The 22,820-nt window shown below is 37.9% G+C and overlaps 1 protein-coding gene and 1 pseudogene across 1 annotated transcript; both read right to left on the bottom strand.

Annotated features, from left to right (window-relative positions):
• Window positions 1-1,726: 1,726 nt before the first annotated feature.
• On the bottom strand, window positions 1,727-4,328 carry LOC140177697 (uncharacterized). Its single transcript, XM_072210845.1, has 3 exons — window positions 4,067-4,328; window positions 2,835-3,853; window positions 1,727-2,446 (listed from the first exon to the last, which is right to left on the bottom strand). Exons 1-3 carry the CDS (start codon window positions 4,326-4,328, stop codon window positions 1,727-1,729), a joined length of 2,001 nt encoding a protein of 666 aa, XP_072066946.1.
• A 4,604-nt stretch (window positions 4,329-8,932) lies between these two features.
• LOC112735309 (protein SUPPRESSOR OF GENE SILENCING 3-like) lies at window positions 8,933-10,830 on the bottom strand (annotated as a pseudogene).
• Between the last annotated feature and the right edge of the window lie 11,990 nt (window positions 10,831-22,820).

Below are 22,820 nucleotides of genomic sequence, written 5' to 3'. Positions count from 1 at the left end.
AGAACTAACAGAATAATTAAACATCAATGTAATTACAAACTATATATTACTATTAATGAGTAATTATTATACTTTGAAAACAAATAAAATTATTACTCATTGATTTCATTATTTTCAATATTAAAGATAGTTAAACTTTAAATTCAATTAACTTTATAAATTTTTTATAACAAAAATAATTATACAAGGTTTTATTTTAAAAAATTAAAAAAATATTTTATATAATTTTGTATATTATTTCATGCAAGACATAGAAACATATACTAATACTCTTAATTATCCTTTTCATTTTTAAATAAAAGGTTTTAAATTTTTTATCTTTTTGATTTTTTTAAAATTATATATATATATATATATATATATTTACCTTTTTTAAGTATTATGATGACAATTAAGAGAATAAAGAATTCTCAATTATTACTCAACTAAATAAATACACTCGTGTGGAGAACTGAAATGGAATGATTAAAACACATTTTTTAAATTTTTAACCCTTTTTTTTTTGGTGATTTACGGGGGTCAAGGACCCAGCAAAGAAAAGAAAGCAAGAAAAGAAATATACAGCAGAAAGAAAAACTAAGACCCTCTAACTCTGAGGGTCCCTAAGCAGTCACACAGCAGGGTATAACTAATGTCCGGGGGGAGGGGGGCTCGATCAAGAAGGTGTAATCCAAGGGGGAGGTCTTGTCCCTTCTTGGCAAGAAGATCCACCACCGAGTTTGCTTCACGAAGCGAATGCCTCCAAAGGATTTGTTGCAGGCATGCAGCCAAGTTACGGATGTCCTGAATCAAAGGAGCATATAGATGAGCTGGAGGACATCCATGAGTGATAAAGTTGACAGCAGCAGCCGAGTCCGACTCCACAATAAGGTTTTGGTAGCCGTTCATTGTAGTAATATTCAGCCCGTGAATGATCGCCCACAGTTCCATATGCATTATTGAGCAGTTGCCCAAATTGCAGGAGTAACCTTTCAAGAACCTCCCAGCTGAATCCCTGAACACTCCCCCACACGCAGCATTACTTCTCTGAGTATACCATGAACCATCAACATTCAACTTAACATACTCTCCGTCAGGTCGAGACCAGCCTACAAGAGACTCCCTAACAGCTTGTATATTTTGTGGATTTAACTTGCTTTTAACCACTTTTAGGAATTCCTCAGCCCGCGCTTGAATTTGGTGAACAACACTAGTGTTAGGAATAGTCTCTCCATTGAATACAAGTTTATTCCGGAAGTACCATAAAGATGACACAGCAACACCAAATAAGCATGACCAGTTATTATTAGAAGTAAGGTTTAGTAATAACCAATCATTGAGGTTTGTGTTGAAGAACGAGTTGTTGCCATCAGGGGGGATAAGTATTCGCCATATGCTCCTAGCATGGAAACAGTCCCGAAGTAATGACTGATTCTTCATGGTTACGGCACTGAGGACAAGCATCATCAGTGGTTAAGTGTCTGCGTCTTCTTTTCAAGTTTGTAAGGATTACGTTATATGCCACCAGCCAGAGAAAGGTTCTGACATGCTCAGGACCCTGCCACATCCACACCAACTGGAAGATCTTATTGGGAGTATCGTGAGCCTCCATGAGATTTTGATAGGCTGACTTGGTACTAAAGGATCCATCTGGGGAAGGTCCCCAGGGAATGCAATCAGCTCCCTTCCACGGGGACGGAGGAAAAATAGCAACAATCTTCTTGATAGTATCCTCTGGCAGCATCTCCTAAAGCTTCTCAATGTCCCAGTGCCCTGAGACGTTAAGAAAATCCATCAGCATATCAGAATAATTGACATTATTGCTTACCTGGCTTGCGATCTCGCTTAGACGTCCTACACCAGGGACCCAGCAATGATCCCAGAAGCGAATTTGGGAGCCATCACCAATTCTCCAAATGCAATTGTGTTGAACCTTGTCCCAAGTAGAGCAGATACCCTTCCAAAGATTCGAGTTGTTTCGCTTCCTTTCCACTTTGGGAATGATATCCGTGCCGCTGCCATATTTTGATCTGAGGACTCTAGCCCAAAGAGCATCCTTTCTCTCAATAAGCCCCCATCCAGCCTTCATCATAAAGGCTTGATTCATTTGGCTTGCATGTCTAATGCCCAGACTCCCAAATTTTTTTAGCTCACAAACTTTCTTCCAACTAAGGAGATGTATCTTCTTGGTTTGTTTTGTGTCTCCCCAAATAAAATTCCTGCAGATACGGTCAACAATATTACAAGTAGCAGAAGGTAAAACAACAGATTGCATATTATATACAGGCATAGAGGATAGAACAAATTTCACCAGAGTTACTCTTCCATCAAGAGAAAGTGAGAAGGCTTTCCAAGAATTGTGCCTGGTATGAAGCTTGTTGATAATGCCCTCAAAGGTATGCTTGGACACTTTGCAGTGAAGAATAGGAACACCTATGTATTTTCTTAAGTCATCAGTTCTGGCAAACTACAAGACATTGCTCACCCTTGATCGAACATTGTGTCCCTCATTCTTAGAGAAAAAGACCCTGATTTTTTCTTTGCTGACACTCTAACCCGAGCTATCACAGAAGACCTCGAGACACTTATTAATGATATTAGCTTGATCGAGATTTTCCTAGGCAAATATAATAATGTCATCCGCGAAGCACAGGTGAGAGATATGGGGACCATCCTTTTTGAGATGAGTAGGTTTCCAAAAACCTTACTCCATTGCTATACTAATGAGTTGGGATAATCTTTTGATGCAGAGCACAAAAATGTACGGAGAGATTACAAAGGCTGAAGGGCCTCAGTTGTTTTAAATGTGAGACAGGTTCAACTTTGGGGATAAGAGTGATAAGCATCTCATTTACCTCTCTGATCTTGTTCGGTTCTTGAAAAATATTTCTGGTTAGCTCACAGACATCAGTGCCAACTTTATTCCAGATGGCTTGAAGCCCGTCTCTGCCGGGAGCCTTCCAACTACCCATGCCAAAAATAACATCTTTCACTTCGTCATCAGTCACATTTTGGGCCATGATGTTATCGGAGCTACTCAAGGTGGGAAACATATTCTTAAGAATAAAGGGAGTATGAGTAGGGCTGTCTGTATATAGATTTAAGAAGAAAGTGGTTGCCATATTCTCCAGAGTCGCATTATCAGTTACCCAATCACCATTGTCATTTTGTAGAGAGATAATCTTGTTCCTGCGTCTTCTAATCATAGTAGAGCCATGAAAAAATTGTGTTTTTATCCCCAAACTCGATCCACTTGCACCTGGCTTTTTGGAACCATAAAATTTTTTCTTGAATAATAATGTGTCCATATTCCAACCACAAGTCTTTCTGCAACTTCTCAAGAAAGGAATTCTGAGAATACCCCAAACTAGTAGCAATCCCCTGTGGCCTTCTAAGGATTCTATGTTTCCGTTTAAAAATGTTACCAAAAATTGAGTTGTTCCAATCTTTAAGTTTGCTCTTAAACAACGAAATACCCTCAGCCCAAGATAGTTGAACATTCTAAGAGACATCCACAATATTTCTAAAATCTGGGTGGGTGATCCAGGAAGCAAGGAAAGAAAGGACGGTCTTCCTCTATTTTGTATCATAGTATTGGAGAGTTGCAAATAGATAGGAGAATGGTCTGATTTGAGCATGGGCAGGTGTTTAACACAAGCCTCAGGGAAAGCAATTTGCCAATCCAAGTTGCTTAGCCCCCTGTCCAGCCTTTCCTCGAGATTACCTCTCTTCCAAGTGAACGGCCAACCAGAATAATCCAAGTCAACTAAGCCACAATTTGAGACACATTCTTGAAACTCCTTGCAGGCACTTTGACTATTATTTCTTGCCCCTCCACGCTTTTCATGATTATGCAGCATTGCATTAAAGTCACCTAAAAGACACCAAGGGAGATTGATATTACTAGTATACGATTTAATGGAGTTCCATAAGGGTCTTCTGGTCACCCTTTGGGGGCTACCGTAAGTAGTAATGAGCCAGGGGGTTGAGTTGTTACCCGAGCCAGAGACTTTGAGGTGAATAAACTATTTATCATGTTCCAAAACGTCCACCCTCCAAACAGAGGAATCCCATAAACACCATATGCCTCCAACATGACCCACAGCATCCACAACAAAGGACTTATCAAATCCCATCTTGTCCCTAATCTGTTTCCCTTGGGTACCACTAATGTGAGTTTCTAGAAGAAAAAATAAATTTGCCCCATACTGCTGGCGAAGATCCCGGATGATTGAGGGGAAGGTTTTGCTACCAGCGCCCCTGTAGTTCCAGCTAATTATGTTCATCATTAACAAGACAAGGAAGAAGGAGCCACCAACGGCCAGAATCACTTGCGGGCAAGAGCCCATTGTTTCGGATTCACCCGGTCCCTGGAGGGCGATTCCTCTTTGCTTTCACTGTCACCAGCTTCTACCATAGGGACATCCAATTGCTTCACTTTGTAACCCCTGGGATCAGTTACCCCCAACTGTGCACTTGGCGGCTATGGGTTCTTCTCCGAATTGAACAAGATGTTATCGCGGACCACATATTGATCTAGATTCATACGGATATCCTTCAAGGCTTCGAAGGCTTCCCATTGGTCTCTCTCCATCCTTTTAATATATTCCTTGACAATAAGCTCCATACCTTCAAGCTCGATATCTTTGTCTTTCCCTTTCATAGCTCTTGACGGTGCTTCCAACCCTCTAGGGTTACCTAGAACCTTCTCTGAGATCTTCACCCTGTTTCGATTTTGATTTAGTTTCCCACCCAGTTCAAGTAAGACCTTTGGTGGAGGCATAGTTTTCTTCAAGTTCTATGGGTTTTTCCCAGATCCCGGTTTGAGGACCCGTTTATGAGTTTGGGTCTTACCTGTCATCTGTTGTGCTTGGGATTGTTGTGGCCCAATAAGTCCTATTGCCACTTGGTCCTTTTCCAAACTTTCCATACTCCCCTGTGCATTCTCCAAACTTTTTCCATGCAAAACTGTGAATTGAGATCCCGAATCAGAATCTTTCCCTTTAGGAGGCTCTTCTTCTTCAGAATTATAATTAGTACCCGCTCCTGATTGGTATGAGATTTTTTCTGTCATAATTGAGCTTTCTTTCTATTAGTGTATCTTTTTACCAGCATCCAAGGCCCGAAATCAGGGTTGGTTTGATCGTTACTATGATTGCGCTAATTTTGTGGAATCGCAGTCTTTCCATTTTGGTCACCAGCATTCTCAGCCGATACCTCCACCAGAAGTATCTCCGGCGCAAGCTTCTTCCATAGGATTGTCACTAGATGCTAGGTTCACCATGCATTGTTCTTATCTATGACCATATTTGCCACACGCAAAACAAATTTGATACAGACCTTCATACTCAAGGTGGAGTTCACATCCAAGAACTAAGATCCGGGGCTCAAGTTGTTTAACTAGGTTGATCTCAACACATATACGCGCGACCTTTCCCCTGGAGTGGATAGAGGTGGTTCGATCAACCTTTAGCATATGACCAATAGCCGATTGATGGGGGAAAATCGTCGGTAAAGAATTTCACAAAAGTAATCGCGTTGCAAGTATAGATCTAAACCGATAATTAAACCCCAATCAGATTTAATTTGTTTGTCACTAAAGCAAACCCAATAAAAATCAACCGAAGTATTAAACCTCGGGTCGTCTCTCAAGGAATTGCAGGGAAGTGTACTTATAATTGGTTATAAGATTGTATCTTTTTGGGTTTTTGAAATGTGGAACAAGGAATGTAAATAGCAAGGAAATAAAATAATAATTAAGAAAAGTCTTAGCAAGGATTGATAATTGGAATTCCTATCCCCATTATCATAGTCACTTGTAATGGTAATTGCCCTTTTACTATCACTTAGTTAACCTCTAACAATTGAAGGTAAGTCAAGTGAGAAAATTAACTTGAGTTCACAAGTCCTAATCAAAGACTAGAGTTAGTGAAGCTCAAGCCAACTAGCAAGTTTCAATCACCAACTAACAAAAGACTTTGACAATTCAAGAGTCTCTAATTACTCAATCTAAGCTAAGAACATAAAGAAAGCTAACTTAAAATCCAACCAAACATTTTATCAAACACTTGGTGGGCACAAACAAGAGCATAGAAAATTAACAAGGAATAATAAAATCTAAGACTAACAATTGCAAGCATTCAACAATAACAAACGAAGAAAGGAGCAATAAATATGAAATACCTCAAATTGCATTAAAAGGGAAATCAAATCTAACATGAGAATTCATAAACTAAATTGGCAACATAAAGTCATCAACAAGGAAAATAAATAAACTAGAATGTTAGAACAAATAAAAGTAGAAGAGAAACTAAATTGAAATAAGATAGAATTCAGAATTTGAAAAGGAATAAAACTAAGAACCCTAAAACCTAGAGAGAGGAGAGAGCCTCTCTCTCTCTAGAAAATTACATCTAAAACCTAATGTGTGAATAATGAGGTGTTGAATCATGATTCCCCCCACTCTGCAGCCTCTATTCTGTGTTTTCGGGCCAGAAATCACCCCCAGTGTTTTCTGTGTAATGCAGCACGTGACGCTCTGTCACGCGTATGCGTCGCCCACGCGTACACGTCGATTGGCAAAAATCATGGGCATGTGTACGCGTCATCCACGCGTGCGCGTCGCTCGTCTTCTGCACCAGTCACGCGTACGTGTCACTGTCCGACTTCACTAGTCAAGCATACACGTCATGTCACGCGTACGCGTCGCTGCCAGCTTCTCAAAACATCATTTTCTTGCGTTCCTTCCACTTTTACATGCTTCATTTCCATCCTCTAAGCCATTCCTACCCTATAAACCCTGAAAACACTCAGCAAACATATCATGGCATCGAATAGTAATAAGAGGGATTAAAATTAGCAAATTTAAGGCCAAAGAAACATGTTTTCAATCATAGTACAAAATTAGGAAGGAAAATGTAAAACATGCGAATTATATGAATAAGTGTGAGAATAATGGATAAAATCTACTAAATTAAGCACAAGATAAACCCTAAAAATGGGATTTATCACCGATCCTACCCTCTAAAGAAAGCGGTGGTTATAAAGTTCAATCGAAAGATTCGGGATGCAAATCCAGGTAGCGCTTTTTCTAACTTCTATGGATCCGGATAAGAAGAAAGGTCTCCATCTCTAAACAATGAGATAGTGGCCGGCGATCATCCAGGGCCCTTCTATAAGCGCATGTGCGTAGTCCTCCTCATCTGAAAAGTGAACCAAAAATTAATCACGATTCATATCAATAACATGAATCATACCTTCATTCTCCCAATCTTTGCAGAGGCATTGCTCCGTGAACGCAAAAGTCACACATTTTCCCAAAATTTTGACCTTGAGAGCATTTTTCCATGACTTACACCACTCTTTAAATTCCTCTTTTGACACTGGAATCGTGGGACAAGGGTCAAATGATTTTTCGATATTCACCCCATCTTCATCATCTTCGTACCATTTGTCCTCAAGGTTAGGAGCATCATCATCTATGTTGAAAGAATTATCATGGTCGTCTTCAAGCCTAGGGCCGGTTAAGAGAGTATCCTTATATGATCCTTTCGAAGCTGGTATAGCCTTTGCCTCAACTGGAATAATCTCCATATAGTCGGACGGTTGATTAAGGTCAACCTCTCCTCGAGTTTTCACTTTTTTTTGTGCTTCTCTGTACTAGGTCGTCCTCTTGGGTGGAAACTCTAGCAGAGCGTTGTTCAGACATCACTATACTCTTAATTAAGTTGATTGCGCCATTAAGCAATCTAATCCATTTCAACCCATTTAAATTCAATTTTATAATGGTCTTTGAGATTCATCGCATTATCCAATTTGATCCTTAATTCTAATTTTACCATAATGGTCTCCTAGATTTAACTCCAGTTACCATAGTGATCTCTGTGGGTGCTGATCTGGCATTGTTTGCACGTTGGTGGTTTTCAACGGTAATAATGTGGTAAGATTGTAATTGGACCCAATTTGATCCCTCTCTCATTATAAAATCCTAATTCATCCCAAACGTTTAGATTGCGTTAAATATCTTGCTAATGTGTGAGAAATTAAAATATACTAGTAATTCATATTTTTAAAGATGAAAAACCTACTTTACTTCCAAACTGACGGAAACTAAGGATAACTAGTTTCCAGGTGGATTTTAGCCCGCGCCTGTCCAATTGAAACAACCATGGGATACTCTGAAATTTGGTCATCTTGGCTAGTGTCTTCCCATACAAACTACCCAAACCATCTCTTCCTATTTGTCTGAAACAAACCAAAAATGTAAAGATGCTGCAGAAACAGAGAACTAACAACTTAACACTAACAAATTAACTCACATATAATTGGGTCAACCAAAAAAAGGTTTGTTTGGATTCGAATATGTCCCAGACTATTGCAAAACCGGACGGTAGCCATTGCCACACCATTCCGGCACGCGCGTTGTGCTCCCATGATTAGTCATCCTAGCCCAATACCTCATTAGAAGGTAACCTTATCGAACTGCCGGCAACAGTGCTCCCACGTCCCATTATAGTTTCTCAATGTCAAGTAACTGTAGATGATCAGAGAGCTTCGATTAAAAAGAAGAAAAAGAAGAGTAAGAAGAAGAAGAACACAATCTAGACATTGGGGATGAATTAGGGTTTTATAATGGAAGAAGGACCAAATTGGGTCCAATTGCAATTTTGCCACAACATCTAACCATTGAGAACCTCCAACGTGACAAACAATGCCAGTTCAGTACTCCGTCAACTGAGTCACCAACAGAAATGACCTCGGGGACTACTATGGTGCTCGAAACTAAATTTGGGGAACCATTATGATGAAATTGGAACTTAAAGACTAGATTGGGTAATCTCATAAATCTCAGAGACCACTACGAGGATTTACTCATCTAAATTTGCTAACAAGTCATGACATTTTTTTAAATTTTTCATCCGCACTTAAATTTTACATTCTCAGTTCCTAAAAATGTTGATATATCACTTTCTGTTTTCGCTGCGTTAATCTCTTTGTATGCACTATGCATAACTATACATTCTTTTGAAGATTTGATTCCCCAAAATTCTCAAGTCTGCACAATCACCAGATGACAATGAATCTTCTTTTTGAATAGTACAACTGAATCTAAGAGATAAATTAAAGACAAGACATTGTCATACTTGCGTCTCCCCTCCTCTGCATTTAAAGGACTAGCACCGGACTGCTTCACCTGTTCACGTTTCTCCTGCTGCATTCTTTCAAAATCTTCTTCCTTTGCATTCCTTGAATCATGAATGTTTCTAAGCTGCTCCTTAAAAAAAATTCTTCTTGCATGTGCATCTAGCATTACAAAGATACAATAGTCAGAAACCAGGAACAAAATAAGAAGCAACACATATTTCATGACCTTGAAAAACTTAGTGCCAGTGACTGACCAAAAAGATATATAACTACTTTCATCTGAAACAAATCCAAAAGTAAATTCCCACAAAATACTAAATGTAAATGCCATAAGCAAAGAGGCAGGTTCTCCCTGAACCTAAATCACGATGACAATGTTTGGAGATAGCCTTATTACCTCTGCCTTATTTTTTTCATGTTGCTTTTTAGTTCTCTGCTGTTTTTTGCAACTTCTTGGACACTATACCAAAAGATTCTTCAAGAGCTTTTGCGTGTCTTCGTTCTTTGGCAACCTTATCTTTCAAATAGATGAGTTGCTGGTTGTCTTCACTCATTTGCCAAACTTGTTTTACAACCATCTATTGATATGATCTCATGTCATACTAGCTAGAGTCTAGATTTACCTATACAATTTCAGATGAAATGAGACAGAAATCCATAGAAACGACTCTAATCACATGCAACCAATAGACATCAAACAAATGGTAGCAACCAGGCGAAAGCGAGAAAAACAACTGAAGGATTAAGGAGGGAAATAAAACCTTGGGAATGTATCCATAGAGCTAACGCTTGCCACCAGGGAGAAAACCAAGCATCTCGGTCAGTTCCTTGATCAGCAAAATGTCTGTGCAGGCGGTCAGCCTCAAGATAGCCTGCAGCTGAGGCTTCAAAAAAAGAAAATGTGGATTTAAAACAAAAATCAGAAATAAAAACCAAAACAAAACATCACTAATTATTCATCATTCGATACAAATAAGAAAATATAGAAATACTTTTTCATTTTCATCCTGCTCAAATTCTGGATGATAACCATCGGGGGCCAAACTATTTCGTGGTCATTCTCATCAACTTTAAAACCTTTCCATTTACCGAACGCTTCCCCAGGTGGAATTACAGATGTACCTCTTCTGCACAATTCCTCATCCAACAGCTTAGCAAGCTCCATATGGATCTTTACTCTTTTTGAACCTTTAGTTTTGGCATGAGTCATTAGAGGCTGTAGCCCTCTGTACCAAAGAACAACACCAGGGCCACCTTGACATGCTGGACAGTGTCACTGCCTTTCTGGGTCATTAATCTATTCAACACTTAGGCCATCCAAATTCTTGAAGAATTTGTAGAACGGTAAAACCATTTGTTCTTCTTGCGACTGTCATGACTCTTTTGACTGATGTCAGAATCGTAGTCATCACTCATTAGATCATCATCAGTATCTTCTATAACATCAGAGATCACATCCCCTCATCATCGACATCATCATCATCATTAAAACCAGCTCTAGATTGCCAATTCCACCTATGCTCCAAGCCTCCAACGGAGGTCGATTTAATGGAATGGAAGACACATTATTCATTTCGCATATGTGGGACCTTCCACGATTATTTCGAGGCCTTAGCTGTTGAGGCTTCGTGGTTTTGTGATGCTGCTTCCAGCTCTATTCTTTGATTTCTTTACATAAACCTCCCATTGACCATCATCTTGTGAAGGGTTAGGTTAACCTCGGCAAAACCCTGAGTCAATTGCTCAGTGGTTGGGTGATAATCAGACACAGTTTTCCCTTTGTAAGAAGAGTCACCATTAAAAGGTTTTCCAAATGCATCTCCTCTCCTAGAGCTCATATTTCAACACGTGTTCAGTTCTGGATTTTGATTTCTGTCAGTCAAATATGATGAAAGCAGAAACGAATGATTTTTTTTTTGTCGGTGGATTGGACAACCCAATCATAAATACCCTAATAGATTAGACAATTCTTAATTCTAAGTACACAATACACACCTACACAAACTCGAACCCAAAACCTTTGAGATGAAAAAGAGGCGGAATATCGTGTGAGTTATGGCTCATTAACAGAAACGAATGATTATGCATAGCAATACTACTACGGATTAGAGATATGAACAATCACAGTACATAACTACATAAGGATTTACCGTCCCATAAGGTTTGGATATGGTCATAATAATAAAATATATTTTTAATAATTATTAAATAAATTTTATTTAATTTTATTTATAAATTAATTTTTTATTTATTATTTAATTTTAAAATTTATTTTTTATTTTATAATTATTATTTTATAAACCTAGCATTCATGGTAGGATTTTTTTTATAATAAAATAAAAAAAATATTTTCCCAAACAAATTATTAGGACTTTAAATTTCGGACTACGTTTTTTTTTTTTAGAATTTCAGCCAAGTTTGTGCCCCCGGCAAACCTTATTATTTTTATAAGGTTCGCCGCACTTCCGGCAAATTTCTATATTTCTATAGAGTTCAATAGTTCGCCGTATTTTCGGCAAATTTCACTATACATTTTCATAAATATCAAATTGGGCAAGGAAAAAGTCGTATTTTTTTTTTGGAAAGTAATGATTTTTTTAGGAAATAATAGAAAAAATCTTTGTTAAATATGATTTATTCCTGCGTACCTGTGTATTTCTCGAGACCATGATAATAGTTGTCATTGTCGTCGACAATGTTAAAGAAGTTATATTTGTTGTCTGTGTACTTCTGTATATTCTTGGAGAGATAATGACTTAAAAATTTAAATTTCGTTCTCAGAGTTTTAGAGAGAATGTGGGTGAAGTTGGTCAGAAAATACAGCAAACTTTATAAAATTATAGAAGTTCTCCCAGAGGTACCACGATACTAAAAAAAAGCATTCCAAAAATTAAAGTTAAAATAACTTATTTTTAAAAATAATATTTTTTATTTAAAAAAAATCTATTCATTGTACTTGAAAAAAAAGCATTATACATCGCAGAGAAATTAAATTCACGAGTAGAATTGAAGCACGTGATTTCGATTTCAATTCAGTTAGGAATTATTGAAAAATGAGAATGAGCATACATGTTAGAGTCGCAAAAATTGGAAGGGAGAGGAAGAGGTATGCATTGGCGGTGGTGGATTAATAGGAAAGGAGTAGCGAGGTTGGAGAGAGCGGAAGAGATTGGAAGGATGGAAGCGGTAGAAAGTGCAAAGACAGTTGCGGAGGTAATTGGAGTAGAGTGAGAGACAATAGCTACGTTGCTGGTTTCGGTGGATTTGGTTTCCGCCATTGGAAGCTGAGCTGCAAGCTATTTGCCGCGGTTACAGTGTTGCTTGGAAAAGAGGAAGAAGAGAAAGATATAGTTGGTTGTTGTTTTTAATTGTTAATAAATATGAATGATGAATAATAAAATAATATTTATAAAATAAAAAATAAATTTTAAAATTAAAAAAATAAATAAAAAGTAATCTATAAATAAGAATTATTTAATAACCCAAATATTATAGGACTGCTAAATCTTTTGTCATATAAATTATTAGGAGTTAATAGTCAAAATCGTCCCTTAAAGATACCCCGATCTCTATTTTCGTCCCCGAAAGATAAAATTAATCGAATTCGTCCCCCAAAGATACCCTACCTAATCACGTTCGTCCTTCCGTCATCTCCTTCGATGAATTGGCAAACGTCCGCTGACGTGTGTCGTTAACTGCCAACGTGGCAGACAATCAAAACGACGCAGTTTTGGTACAAGACTCTCCTAGCCTTGAAACGTCGTCGTTTAGTCTTCAGAAGAGAGATTCAAACGTACTTGAGAGCTAGCTTTCTGTAAGCAGTTTTAATTTCTTGATCAGAAGAGTCCTTGACACAGACAACACCTCATATGGGTCATGTCGATTTGCTGGGATAGATGGTCCTTCCAATTTTGAACACATCCCCATTAACCAGCCAGTCACTCCCTTTCTCTTTGCCCTCTTCAAACACAGAGCTAAACCCAAAAATGAAAAAAAAATCACCTTTTAGCTTTCAAAAACTATTGTGGCATGTGATGAACAAATTTTTGTGTGGTTTAGAATTCCTCAATGAATTCTCGTTGCTAGTATAGTTTCTAAACCAAGAAAGAATCCTTTCATACAAAATTTTGTTTTTCACTAAAGCAAACCCAATAAAATAAACCGAAGCATTTAAATCTCAGGTCGTCTCTCAAGGAATTGCAGGGAAGTGTAGTTTATTATTGGTTGTGAAAAAGTATCTTTTTGAGTTTTTTTGAAAGGTTGAACAAGGAATGTAAATGATGAGAAAATAAACTAATAATTAAGAAAGCTCTTGGCAAGGTATGAGAATTAGAAGTCCTATCCTAGCTATCCTTATCAATTGTGACATCAATTGTCCATTGCTCCCACTTAGTTAACCTCTAACTATGAAGGAAAGTCAAGTGGATGAATTAATTTGATTCCTCAAGTCCTAGTCAACTCCTAAGGAAAGACTAGCTTTAGAGGGATCCAAATCAACTAGCAACTTTCAATTATCAATCAACAAAGGAGTTTGATAACTCAAGAGTCTCCAATTACTCAACCAAAGCCAAGAGGAGAGAAATCTACACTAAAATCCAATCAAGCATTCTATCAAACACTTGGAAGGCATAACATAAAAGCATAGAAATTAATAAGAGACAATAAAACCTAAGCAACCAATTGCAAGGAATCAATAACAACAAATGAGAAAAGAAGTAATAAACATGAAATACCTCAAATTGTATTAAAAGGGAAATCAAATCTAACATGAGAATTCATAAACTAAAATAGCAACATAAAGAGATCAACAAGAGAAATAGATAAACTAAAGTACTAGAACAACTAAGAGTAGAAGAAAACTAAATTGTAATAAGATAAAATTCAGAATTTGAGAAGGAATAAAACTAAGAAACCTAAAATCTAGAGAGAGGAGAGAGCCTCTCTCTCTAGAAAACTACATCTAAAACCTAAAATTATGTGAATGAAAGTTGTGTGAATGAATGAATGATTGATTCCCCACTCTGCAGCTTCTATTATGTATTTTCGGGCTTGGAACTGGGCCAAAAATAGCCTAGAAATTGTCCCCAGTGAATTCTGATACGTACAGCACGTGGCTCTGTCATGCGTACGCGTCATCCACGCGTACGCGTCGATTGAACTTTTGCAAGGTCACGCGTATGCGTGATCCACGCGTGCTCGTTGCCTAACAGCATGAAAACTATGGAAAATTGTATATCATTTCGAAGCCCCGGATGTTAGCTTTCCAACGCAACTGAAACCGCCTCATTCGGACCTCTATAGCTCAAGTTATGATCGATTTAGTACGAAGAGGTCATACTTGACAGCTTAGCAATTCTTTCAATTTCTTGTATTCCTTCCACTTTTGCAAGCTTTCTTTCCATCCACTAAGCCGTTCCTGCCCTATAAACCCCGAAATCACTTAACACACACATCAAGGCATCGAATGGTAATAAGAGAGGATTAATAATTAGCAATTTTAAGGCCAAAGAAGCATGTTTTTAATCAAAGCACAGAATTAGGAAGGAAAATATAAAACATGTAATTTATATGCATAAATGTGAGAATAATGGATAAAATCCACTCAATTTAACATAAAATGTACCACAAAATAGTGGTGCATCAAATCTTCCCACACTTAAATATTAGCATGTCCTCATGCTAAACTCAAGAGAAGCTATAAAGGAGTGAAGAGGAATGGTAAAACTTATGAAATGCAACCTATCTATATGAATGCAACTAAATGCAAAAATACTTCTACCTGCTTGATTAAAAGTAACCAAATTCTCCAAGACAAACATAAATCAGATTCCACTAATTCAAATCACACAATAAGAGACAAGTAAACTTGTAAGAGGATAGCTCATGAAAGCTGGGAACACAAAATTAAGCATTAAACCCTCACTGGAAGTGTATATGCACTCTAATTGCTCAAGTGTCTAGGGTTAATCCACTCTCCTCTTCTCTAGTCATGCTTTCTAAAACTTTGTTCTTCATCTAACCAATCAACAAATATTTAATGTATAAATGCAAACACCATGAGGTCTTTTTAAGGTTGTAATGGGGCTAAGGTAAGGGTGAGGATATGTGTATGGCCAAGTGAGCTATAATATGAATCCTTGACTAACCTAAGTTTTCACCTAACACACACACACTCTCTATAATTCTAAAATCATACCTAACTACCCAAAATCTCACTTTTGTATATTTCACATACTCATGTATCAATTTTTTTTTAATTCCATCACATGTGCATTGATCTTTTTATTGAACTTAGCATTGGGGTGATTTTATCCCCTATTCATTTATTTCTTTTCTTTTTTCTTATTTTTTTTTAATTTATCATAAATGAAAATATAATATATCAATGCATATGGTTTTTCTGATTTCACATGAGTAAGCACCCAAATTTCCAATATTTGTCAGTAAAAATATAATACATTCTCATCAACCCAAGTTCCCACAATTCCCCACACTTAGTTGACACACAATCTCTATCTTAAGCTAACCAAAGATTCAATTGGGGTAATTAATTGTTTTTCCACTTAAGGCTAGTGATGTGGTAATATGAAGAATAAATGGAGGTTAAAAGGCTTAAAGTGGCAAACAAGAGTAATTGAAATGGTAGGCTATTTGGGATAAGTGAGCTAATAACAATTAATGGCCTCAATCATATGTATGCATGAATATACACTAAACAATGGATATATAGAATGGAACAAACCATAGATTGCAATCATAGAGAAGAAAACACACAAGAATAAAAATCATGGTTAAATAATGTAACCATATATTAAGCTCAAAATCTCACAGGTTGTGTGTTCTTAGCTCAAAAATCATGTTCCAAATTAAAATCTTCAAACAAAGTTTAACAAAAAAAGTTTTAATTTAAATTAGTGAAATGCTATAAAAAGGGTCTTGAAAAAGAATTTATCACTCCAACCAAGTAGTGGTAGAAGAACATGCACAAAATCAACAAACATGCAAATGTAACAACTAATTTGACAAGGAAAATTAAACATTGGTGTTGAAATAGGAAATAACTAACCCATGGAAGTCGGTATCGACCTCCCCACACTTAAAGATTGCACCGTCTTCGGTGCATGCTAAGATGTGCAAGTGGACGGGCTGCTATAACTAATGCTTTTCTCCAAAGATTGTGCAGATGGACTTGTCTGTCACACCCATTGAAAAGCTTCTCTTTTCCCTTCTCGGTGGCCATCCTGAAGGAAGAAGAAAAAGAAGAAAAGTAACCCAGAAATAAAGATAAGAAAACAATTAAAGTATGGGTGGGTGAATGCCAAATAATGAGGGTCTCAACTACATGGTAGCTACAACATGTACGTGAGAAAATAATAGAATCAAACGGCATATTAATAGTGCAAAAATTGCAACAATGGGGAAGAGATAGTAGGTAATGAGAGACGATATAAATTCATGTCCATGCAAAAGAAATACAGGTATCATAAAAGATTGGTATTGACAGATAAATAATATCACCCAACAATGTAAAACAAGTCACTAAGCACCAAGATAATGCAAGAAAAGATGCAATAGTTGAATAAGAACATTCAAAACCGAAGAAAAAGTATCAAATTTAGAAAAGAAAATAAAAACATGCACAAAATTAAAATGCAATGAGTGAAGGTATGAAAATGCAATAAGAAAAACAGAATAAAAGAGAATAAGGATGAGAAGTTAAAGAAACGAAGGAGAAGAAAGTAAGAAAGGAGGAAGAAAGAAGTAGAAATGAGAAAAGAAAGAAGTAAGAAATGAAAAACAGGGCGCGACGCGTGCGCGTGGATGGCAAAAAATGCATTCTACGCGTGACTACTCGCACGCTTCCAGTGTAAATCCCGATTAAATTAGTAAATAATTAGTCAATAAATTAGTTTTTAATAAAGAAGATTAGAAATGTGAATATTATATTAAATTAGGGTAGAGCTCATCGAAACGAGAATTTTGACACTAATTTCGAAGAAAACAGTCCAAAATTGGACCGAAAGGACCGAACCGGTTGAACCGAATCCGAACCGGGCTATCGGTCCAACCGGACCAGCCCATTAAAAAGAGCCACGGGCTCTTCTTTCCCTCATTTCCTCAACGACGCAGCTGAGCTCCAGGGAGAGGAAAGGAACGCTGAACCCTTACAACAAAGTTCCAAATCTCGTAACTCCTCCGTTCGAGCTCCGATCGCCGCACCGTTTGCGGCCACGCGTTCATCGCGTCGAGCTCTACGTTTCTAGTGGAACAATTTCATAGGTAACTCGTTATTTTATACTCAGCCTTCATTTCCCCCAATTTTTGAGTTTGTTGAATTTCTTTGATTTTTGATGTTTTAGGATCTAATTAGCTTGAGAGAAACTTTCACTCTTGCTTATATGAAGCTTGGGTAAGGTGAGGATACGATAATTCTATTTTATTTTCATTGAATTTGAGCTTTGAGTATTAAATTGGATATATATGTGTTATGACTGTGTATTAGTTTGTGAATAAATAATTGGAGCTTGAAATTGTGAATACTGGAACTTGGAGGAAGCGGATTAGTTGAGTTTTGAGGGGCTGTCTTGGTTTTGAAAAAATAGCTTTGGTCGTTACGTGGAAATCAACCAATGTATGGTTTAGGTTTCTTGCATTTAATATATAATGTTCTGTGAAAACTTAGGCTAGATGACCATTGGATAAGTTGGAATGCAGGTGTATGTTAATGTTTAGTAATTTGTCGATGAATATATTTGGTTGAAGTTTATTGGATAATTAGTTTTTAATTGTGGATGGTGAATGTTGTTATGTTAATTTGGAGAGAATTATGGTTGAATGTTATTGTTGATGAACATGGTTAGTTTGGTGCTTGATTAACTAATGATTTGGTGAATTATTGATTTGAGGTATAATTATTGTGGAGGTTGTTGTGATAATGAGGTATTTTGTGTTAAAAGCCTAGGATTTGTGAACTATGATTCTTAGTTGGATTTTGGTTGTTGGATTTGAATATTGCATGAGTTTAATTGTTGATCTGAGGTAGATTTATTGTGGTGATTGTTATGATGATGAGGAAGGGTATGTTGAATTGAAAAGAATGCAGGTTTGGACCCGAAAAGGGTGGCAAAGTCCGAGTTTTAGAGGAGATGCTGCCGAAATTTTATAAAAATTAGAGATTTTATTTAGATGATTATTTAAAAGAGATTTAGATTTAAAGGTTATATGATTTGATTTTGAGTTATTAAGAAAATGAGTATGTTTTAAGTTTGAAGTTTGATTCTTAGAAAAGAATGAATTATGTTTTGAATTGGAACTATTGATGGACGGAATGGGAGGTGTGATAATGAAGGATAAGGATTGAATATGTTTAATATATGATGATGAATGAGATGCAATTGAGAATGATGTGGATGTTGATGAATTATAATTGAATTATTTATATGGCTTATGAATTTGAATAATCTGAGATACGAGATTCCCTGGATTAAGTGCCGTGGCTTGCCACCACGTGTACCAGGTTGAAAACTCGATACTCTGTTGACCCTACGACGTAAGTGTGACCGGGCACTATATAAATTCCCGGGAATGTTACCCCCATTGAGCAATATTGATTATTTGAGAAAAATCTATGCATAGACTCTTGGGGATGCACGTCGGGGGACAGTCTAAGGACAATTCAGACTTGTCGGGTTGGCTGGATAACCGACAGATGAGCCTCATTAGCCATAGGACAGGCATGCATCATATGCATATTACTTGAATTACTTGCTTGTGCTTTAATTGGGTGTGCCTATATGTACTTGCCATGTTAAATGTGTATTTGTTACCTGCAGTATTTGTAACTTTCTTGTGCTTGCCTTTATCTGTTTATCTGTCTGTGAAATGTATGATGGAGTTGGAGGTATAGAGGAATGGCAGAATGTGATTTAGATTTAAGGTTAAGTTAAGTTAGGTTTAAATATCCTTAGTAAACCACCTTTTATGGCTTCTGTTTAATACTTTAAGCTCTATAATATGAGTGTCGGCGTTCTAGGATTGCCTCTGGCATTTCCAGGACCTTATATATTATGTGTGTGGCACCTTTACCATACTGAGAACCTCCGGTTCTCATTCCATACTATGTTGTTATTTTTCAGATGCAGGTCGAGAGACATCTCGTTAGGCGTCTGGACTCTTGAAGTGGAGTGGTTACATGGCTATTTTGTTATGCTATGATGTATATATATATGTACTCGGTTTTCTCTCCGCATATCTTGTTCTTTTGATCCTCCTAGAGGTCTATGGAGAGGCAGGATTGTGTATATGTACTTTTGGGTTTTGGATATGTATGTATATATGTGTAAATATTCTCCGGCCAGTCTTGACTTCGCAGGCTGAATTAGGAGCTTGTTATTTTGTATCTTTGGCACTCTATTCCTACTTCTGTTATCTTATGTTTGATAGTTATGGTTGTCTTAGCACACAAGTTAACTCGTTCCTTGAGCATTGCACTTTTATCTCGCGATTTTTATTTCCCCTATTCTTCAAGGCTCCTAGCATATTATAATTCTTCTGCTATTATATGTACTCATTCTATTTTAGAGGTCGTAATACCACACCACCTCTGTTTTACGGCTTAAGCGTAAAGTTTAGTGTGGTAGGGTGTTACATTATGGTATCAGAGCAGTTCGTTCCTATAGAGCCTGAAAGACGGACTGATTGTACTTCTGTGCATTCTCTGTATATGTGTGTATGTGCTATTAGGATATCTGACTGATATATATGGCATAAACGTTTGTGAGCATGCATTTGGAACTTAAAGTATTAGACTTGCGATATTGAGACTGATAAACTTAATATCACTTGTTTGGTGTGTATAGGGACCAGATGTCGACTCGCGGACGCGGTCGCGGGCGAGGTAGAGGTAGGACGGGCACCGTTACTCCTGCCCCCACAGGGACTGATCCAGTAGACTTTATGGCTGCCTTGGGAAATATGGCTGCAGCTATGCAGGCGACAGCTGAGGCACTGGGTCATCAGATAAACCAGGGTAATCATAGGAACAATAATGATGAGGACGGTCCTATGACACTTGCTACATTTCTGAAAGTTCGCCCTCCGACCTTTAGGGGAACCTCAAATCCCACTGATGCAGATAATTGGATTCAGGCTATGGAAAGGGCGTTGCAGGCCCAACAGGTTCCTGAAGAGCAATAGGTTGAATTTGGAACTTATCAGCTGCAAGGTGAGGCTCAGTATTGGTGGCAGGGAACACGACGTATCCTACATCCTGATGGTGCTGCAATTCCTTGGGAGGTTTTTCGAACAGAATTCTATAAGAAATACTTTCCTAATTCAGCCAGAAATGCCAAGGAACTTGAATTAATGCAGTTAAAACAGGGACAGATGACTGTTGCTGAGTATACTAGTAAGTTTGAGGAGTTGTGTCGCTTTTCTCGTATCTATCAAGGGGCACCAGAAGATTTTGCCGAATGAAAATGTATTAAATATGAGGGAGGTCTTCGGAGTGATATTCTGAGCTTCGTTGCCCCAATGGAGATCAGGGTGTTTTCTGAATTGGTGAATAAGAGTAGGGTGGCTGAGGATTGTGTGAGGAAGGCGGCAGCAGAGAAAGGGAGTTTGAGGGTGCCTTTTCAGAGGCCTTCAGGGAGGAACTTTGCTCCGAGAGGTAGGAATTTCAAGCGTGGAGGTTTCGTTCCGCAGCAGACTCAGGGTCAAGGTAATTACAGAAGGCTGAATATTACTGCTAATCAAGGAAAAAGGTTTGGGAAGCAGCCACAGCAGGACCTGAATTGTCAGAAGTGCGGAAAGTATCATCCTGGAGTTCCATGCAGATTAGGACTTGGAGTATGCTATTCCTGTGGACAGCCCGGCCATATAGCCAGTAATTTCCCTGAGAAGAAGAAGTATGAGACTGGTAGGGTGCAGCAGCCGGGGAGAGTATACACCACTTCTACCATTGGTGCTGAGGGATATGAGACACTTATTAGAGGTAATTGTGAAATGGCTGGTAAAATCTTAAATGCTTTATTTGATTTAGGAGCAAGTCATTCATTTATTGCATTTGAAAAGGCTCATGAATTAGGATTGAGAATGGTGGTTTTAGGTTATGATTTGAAAGTATATAATGCTACTCATGAAGCTATGGTGACTAGGATAGGATGTCCACAAGTTCCCTTTCGAGTACAACAGTGTGAATTTGTGCATGATTTGATTTGTTTGCCTATGACTGGTCTTGATCTCATTTTGGGATTGGATTGGTTATCCAAGAATCATGTTTTGCTTGATTGTTCTGAGAAGTCAGTACAGTTTATGCCAGAAGGGTCAGAAGCACCGGTTGTGGTAAATAGTTACTATTTGAATTCTATGATAGTAAACTGTTCTGGAACTAAATGTCAGGGTATTATGTTATTAACTGCGGGAGTATCAGGTGATGATCAGAGTTTAGAGCAAATTCCCGTTGTATGTGAATTTCCAGATGTGTTTCCGGATGATATTAATGAATTTTCACCTAACTGGGAAGTGGAATTTGCAATTGAGTTGGTGCCTGGAGCCAGTCCGATTTCAATTACTCCTTACAGGATGTCACCTTTAGAAATAGCTGAACTGAAAGCTCAGCTGGAAGTTCTATTGGGTAAGCATTTTATCCGACCAAGTGTTTCTCCGTGGGGAGCGCCAGTGTTACTGGTAAAGAAGAAGGATGGGAGTATGCGGTTGTGTGTCGATTATCGGCAATTGAATAAGATCACTGTGAAGAATAAATTTCCGTTGCCTAGAATCAATGATCTAATGGATCAGTTACAGGGTGCCGGTGTGTTTTCTAAGATTGACCTGCGATCCGGGTATCATCAGATAAGGGTTAGAGACGAGGATATTCCGAAAACTGCTTTCAAGACGCGTTATGGTCATTATGAGTATACAGTGATGTCTTTTGGGTTAACTAATGCCCCGGCAGTATTTATGGATTATATGAACAGGATTTTCCGACCGTATCTGGACAAGTTTGTTATTGTCTTCATTGATGATATTCTTGTTTATTCTAAGTCTGAAGAGGAATATGCTGATCACTTGCAAACTGTGCTGCAAATTCTGAGAGACAGGAAGTTATATGCTAAGTTATCTAAATGTGAGTTCTGGAAGAGTGAAGTGAACTTTCTTGGCCACGTGGTGAGTAAGCAGGGGATAGCTGTGGATCTTGCTAAGGTGGAAGCAGTGATGAATTGGGAGTGACCAACTTCCGTAACAGAGATCAGGAGTTTCTTAGGTTTGGCGGGGTATTATCGCAGATTCATTAAGGGATTTTCACAGCTCGCCTTACCTTTAACTAAGTTGACTAGGAAGGATACGCCATTTATCTGGACTCCGGAATGTGAAGAGAGTTTCCAAGCATTGAAGCACAGGTTGACTATTGCACCTGTATTGGTATTACCTGAACCAAGTGAACCGTTTGAAGTGTATTGTGATGCATCTCTGAAAGGGTTGGGGTGTGTTCTGATGCAGCACCAGAATGTTGTAGCATACGCCTCACGGCAGTTAAGGCCGCATGAGATGAACTACCCAACACATGATTTAGAACTTGCTGCTGTTGTGTTTGCTTTAAAGATTTGGAGGTACTACCTCTATGGCGTTAAGTTTCTTGTTTTCTCAGACCATAAGAGTTTGAAGTATCTTTTTTAGCAGAAAGAGTTGAATATGCG

Source organism: Arachis hypogaea, chromosome 13, assembly GCF_003086295.3.
Source record: "Arachis hypogaea cultivar Tifrunner chromosome 13, arahy.Tifrunner.gnm2.J5K5, whole genome shotgun sequence".
Lineage (NCBI taxonomy): Eukaryota > Viridiplantae > Streptophyta > Magnoliopsida > Fabales > Fabaceae > Arachis > Arachis hypogaea.
This window is presented reverse-complemented; position numbering and strand designations above follow the sequence as displayed.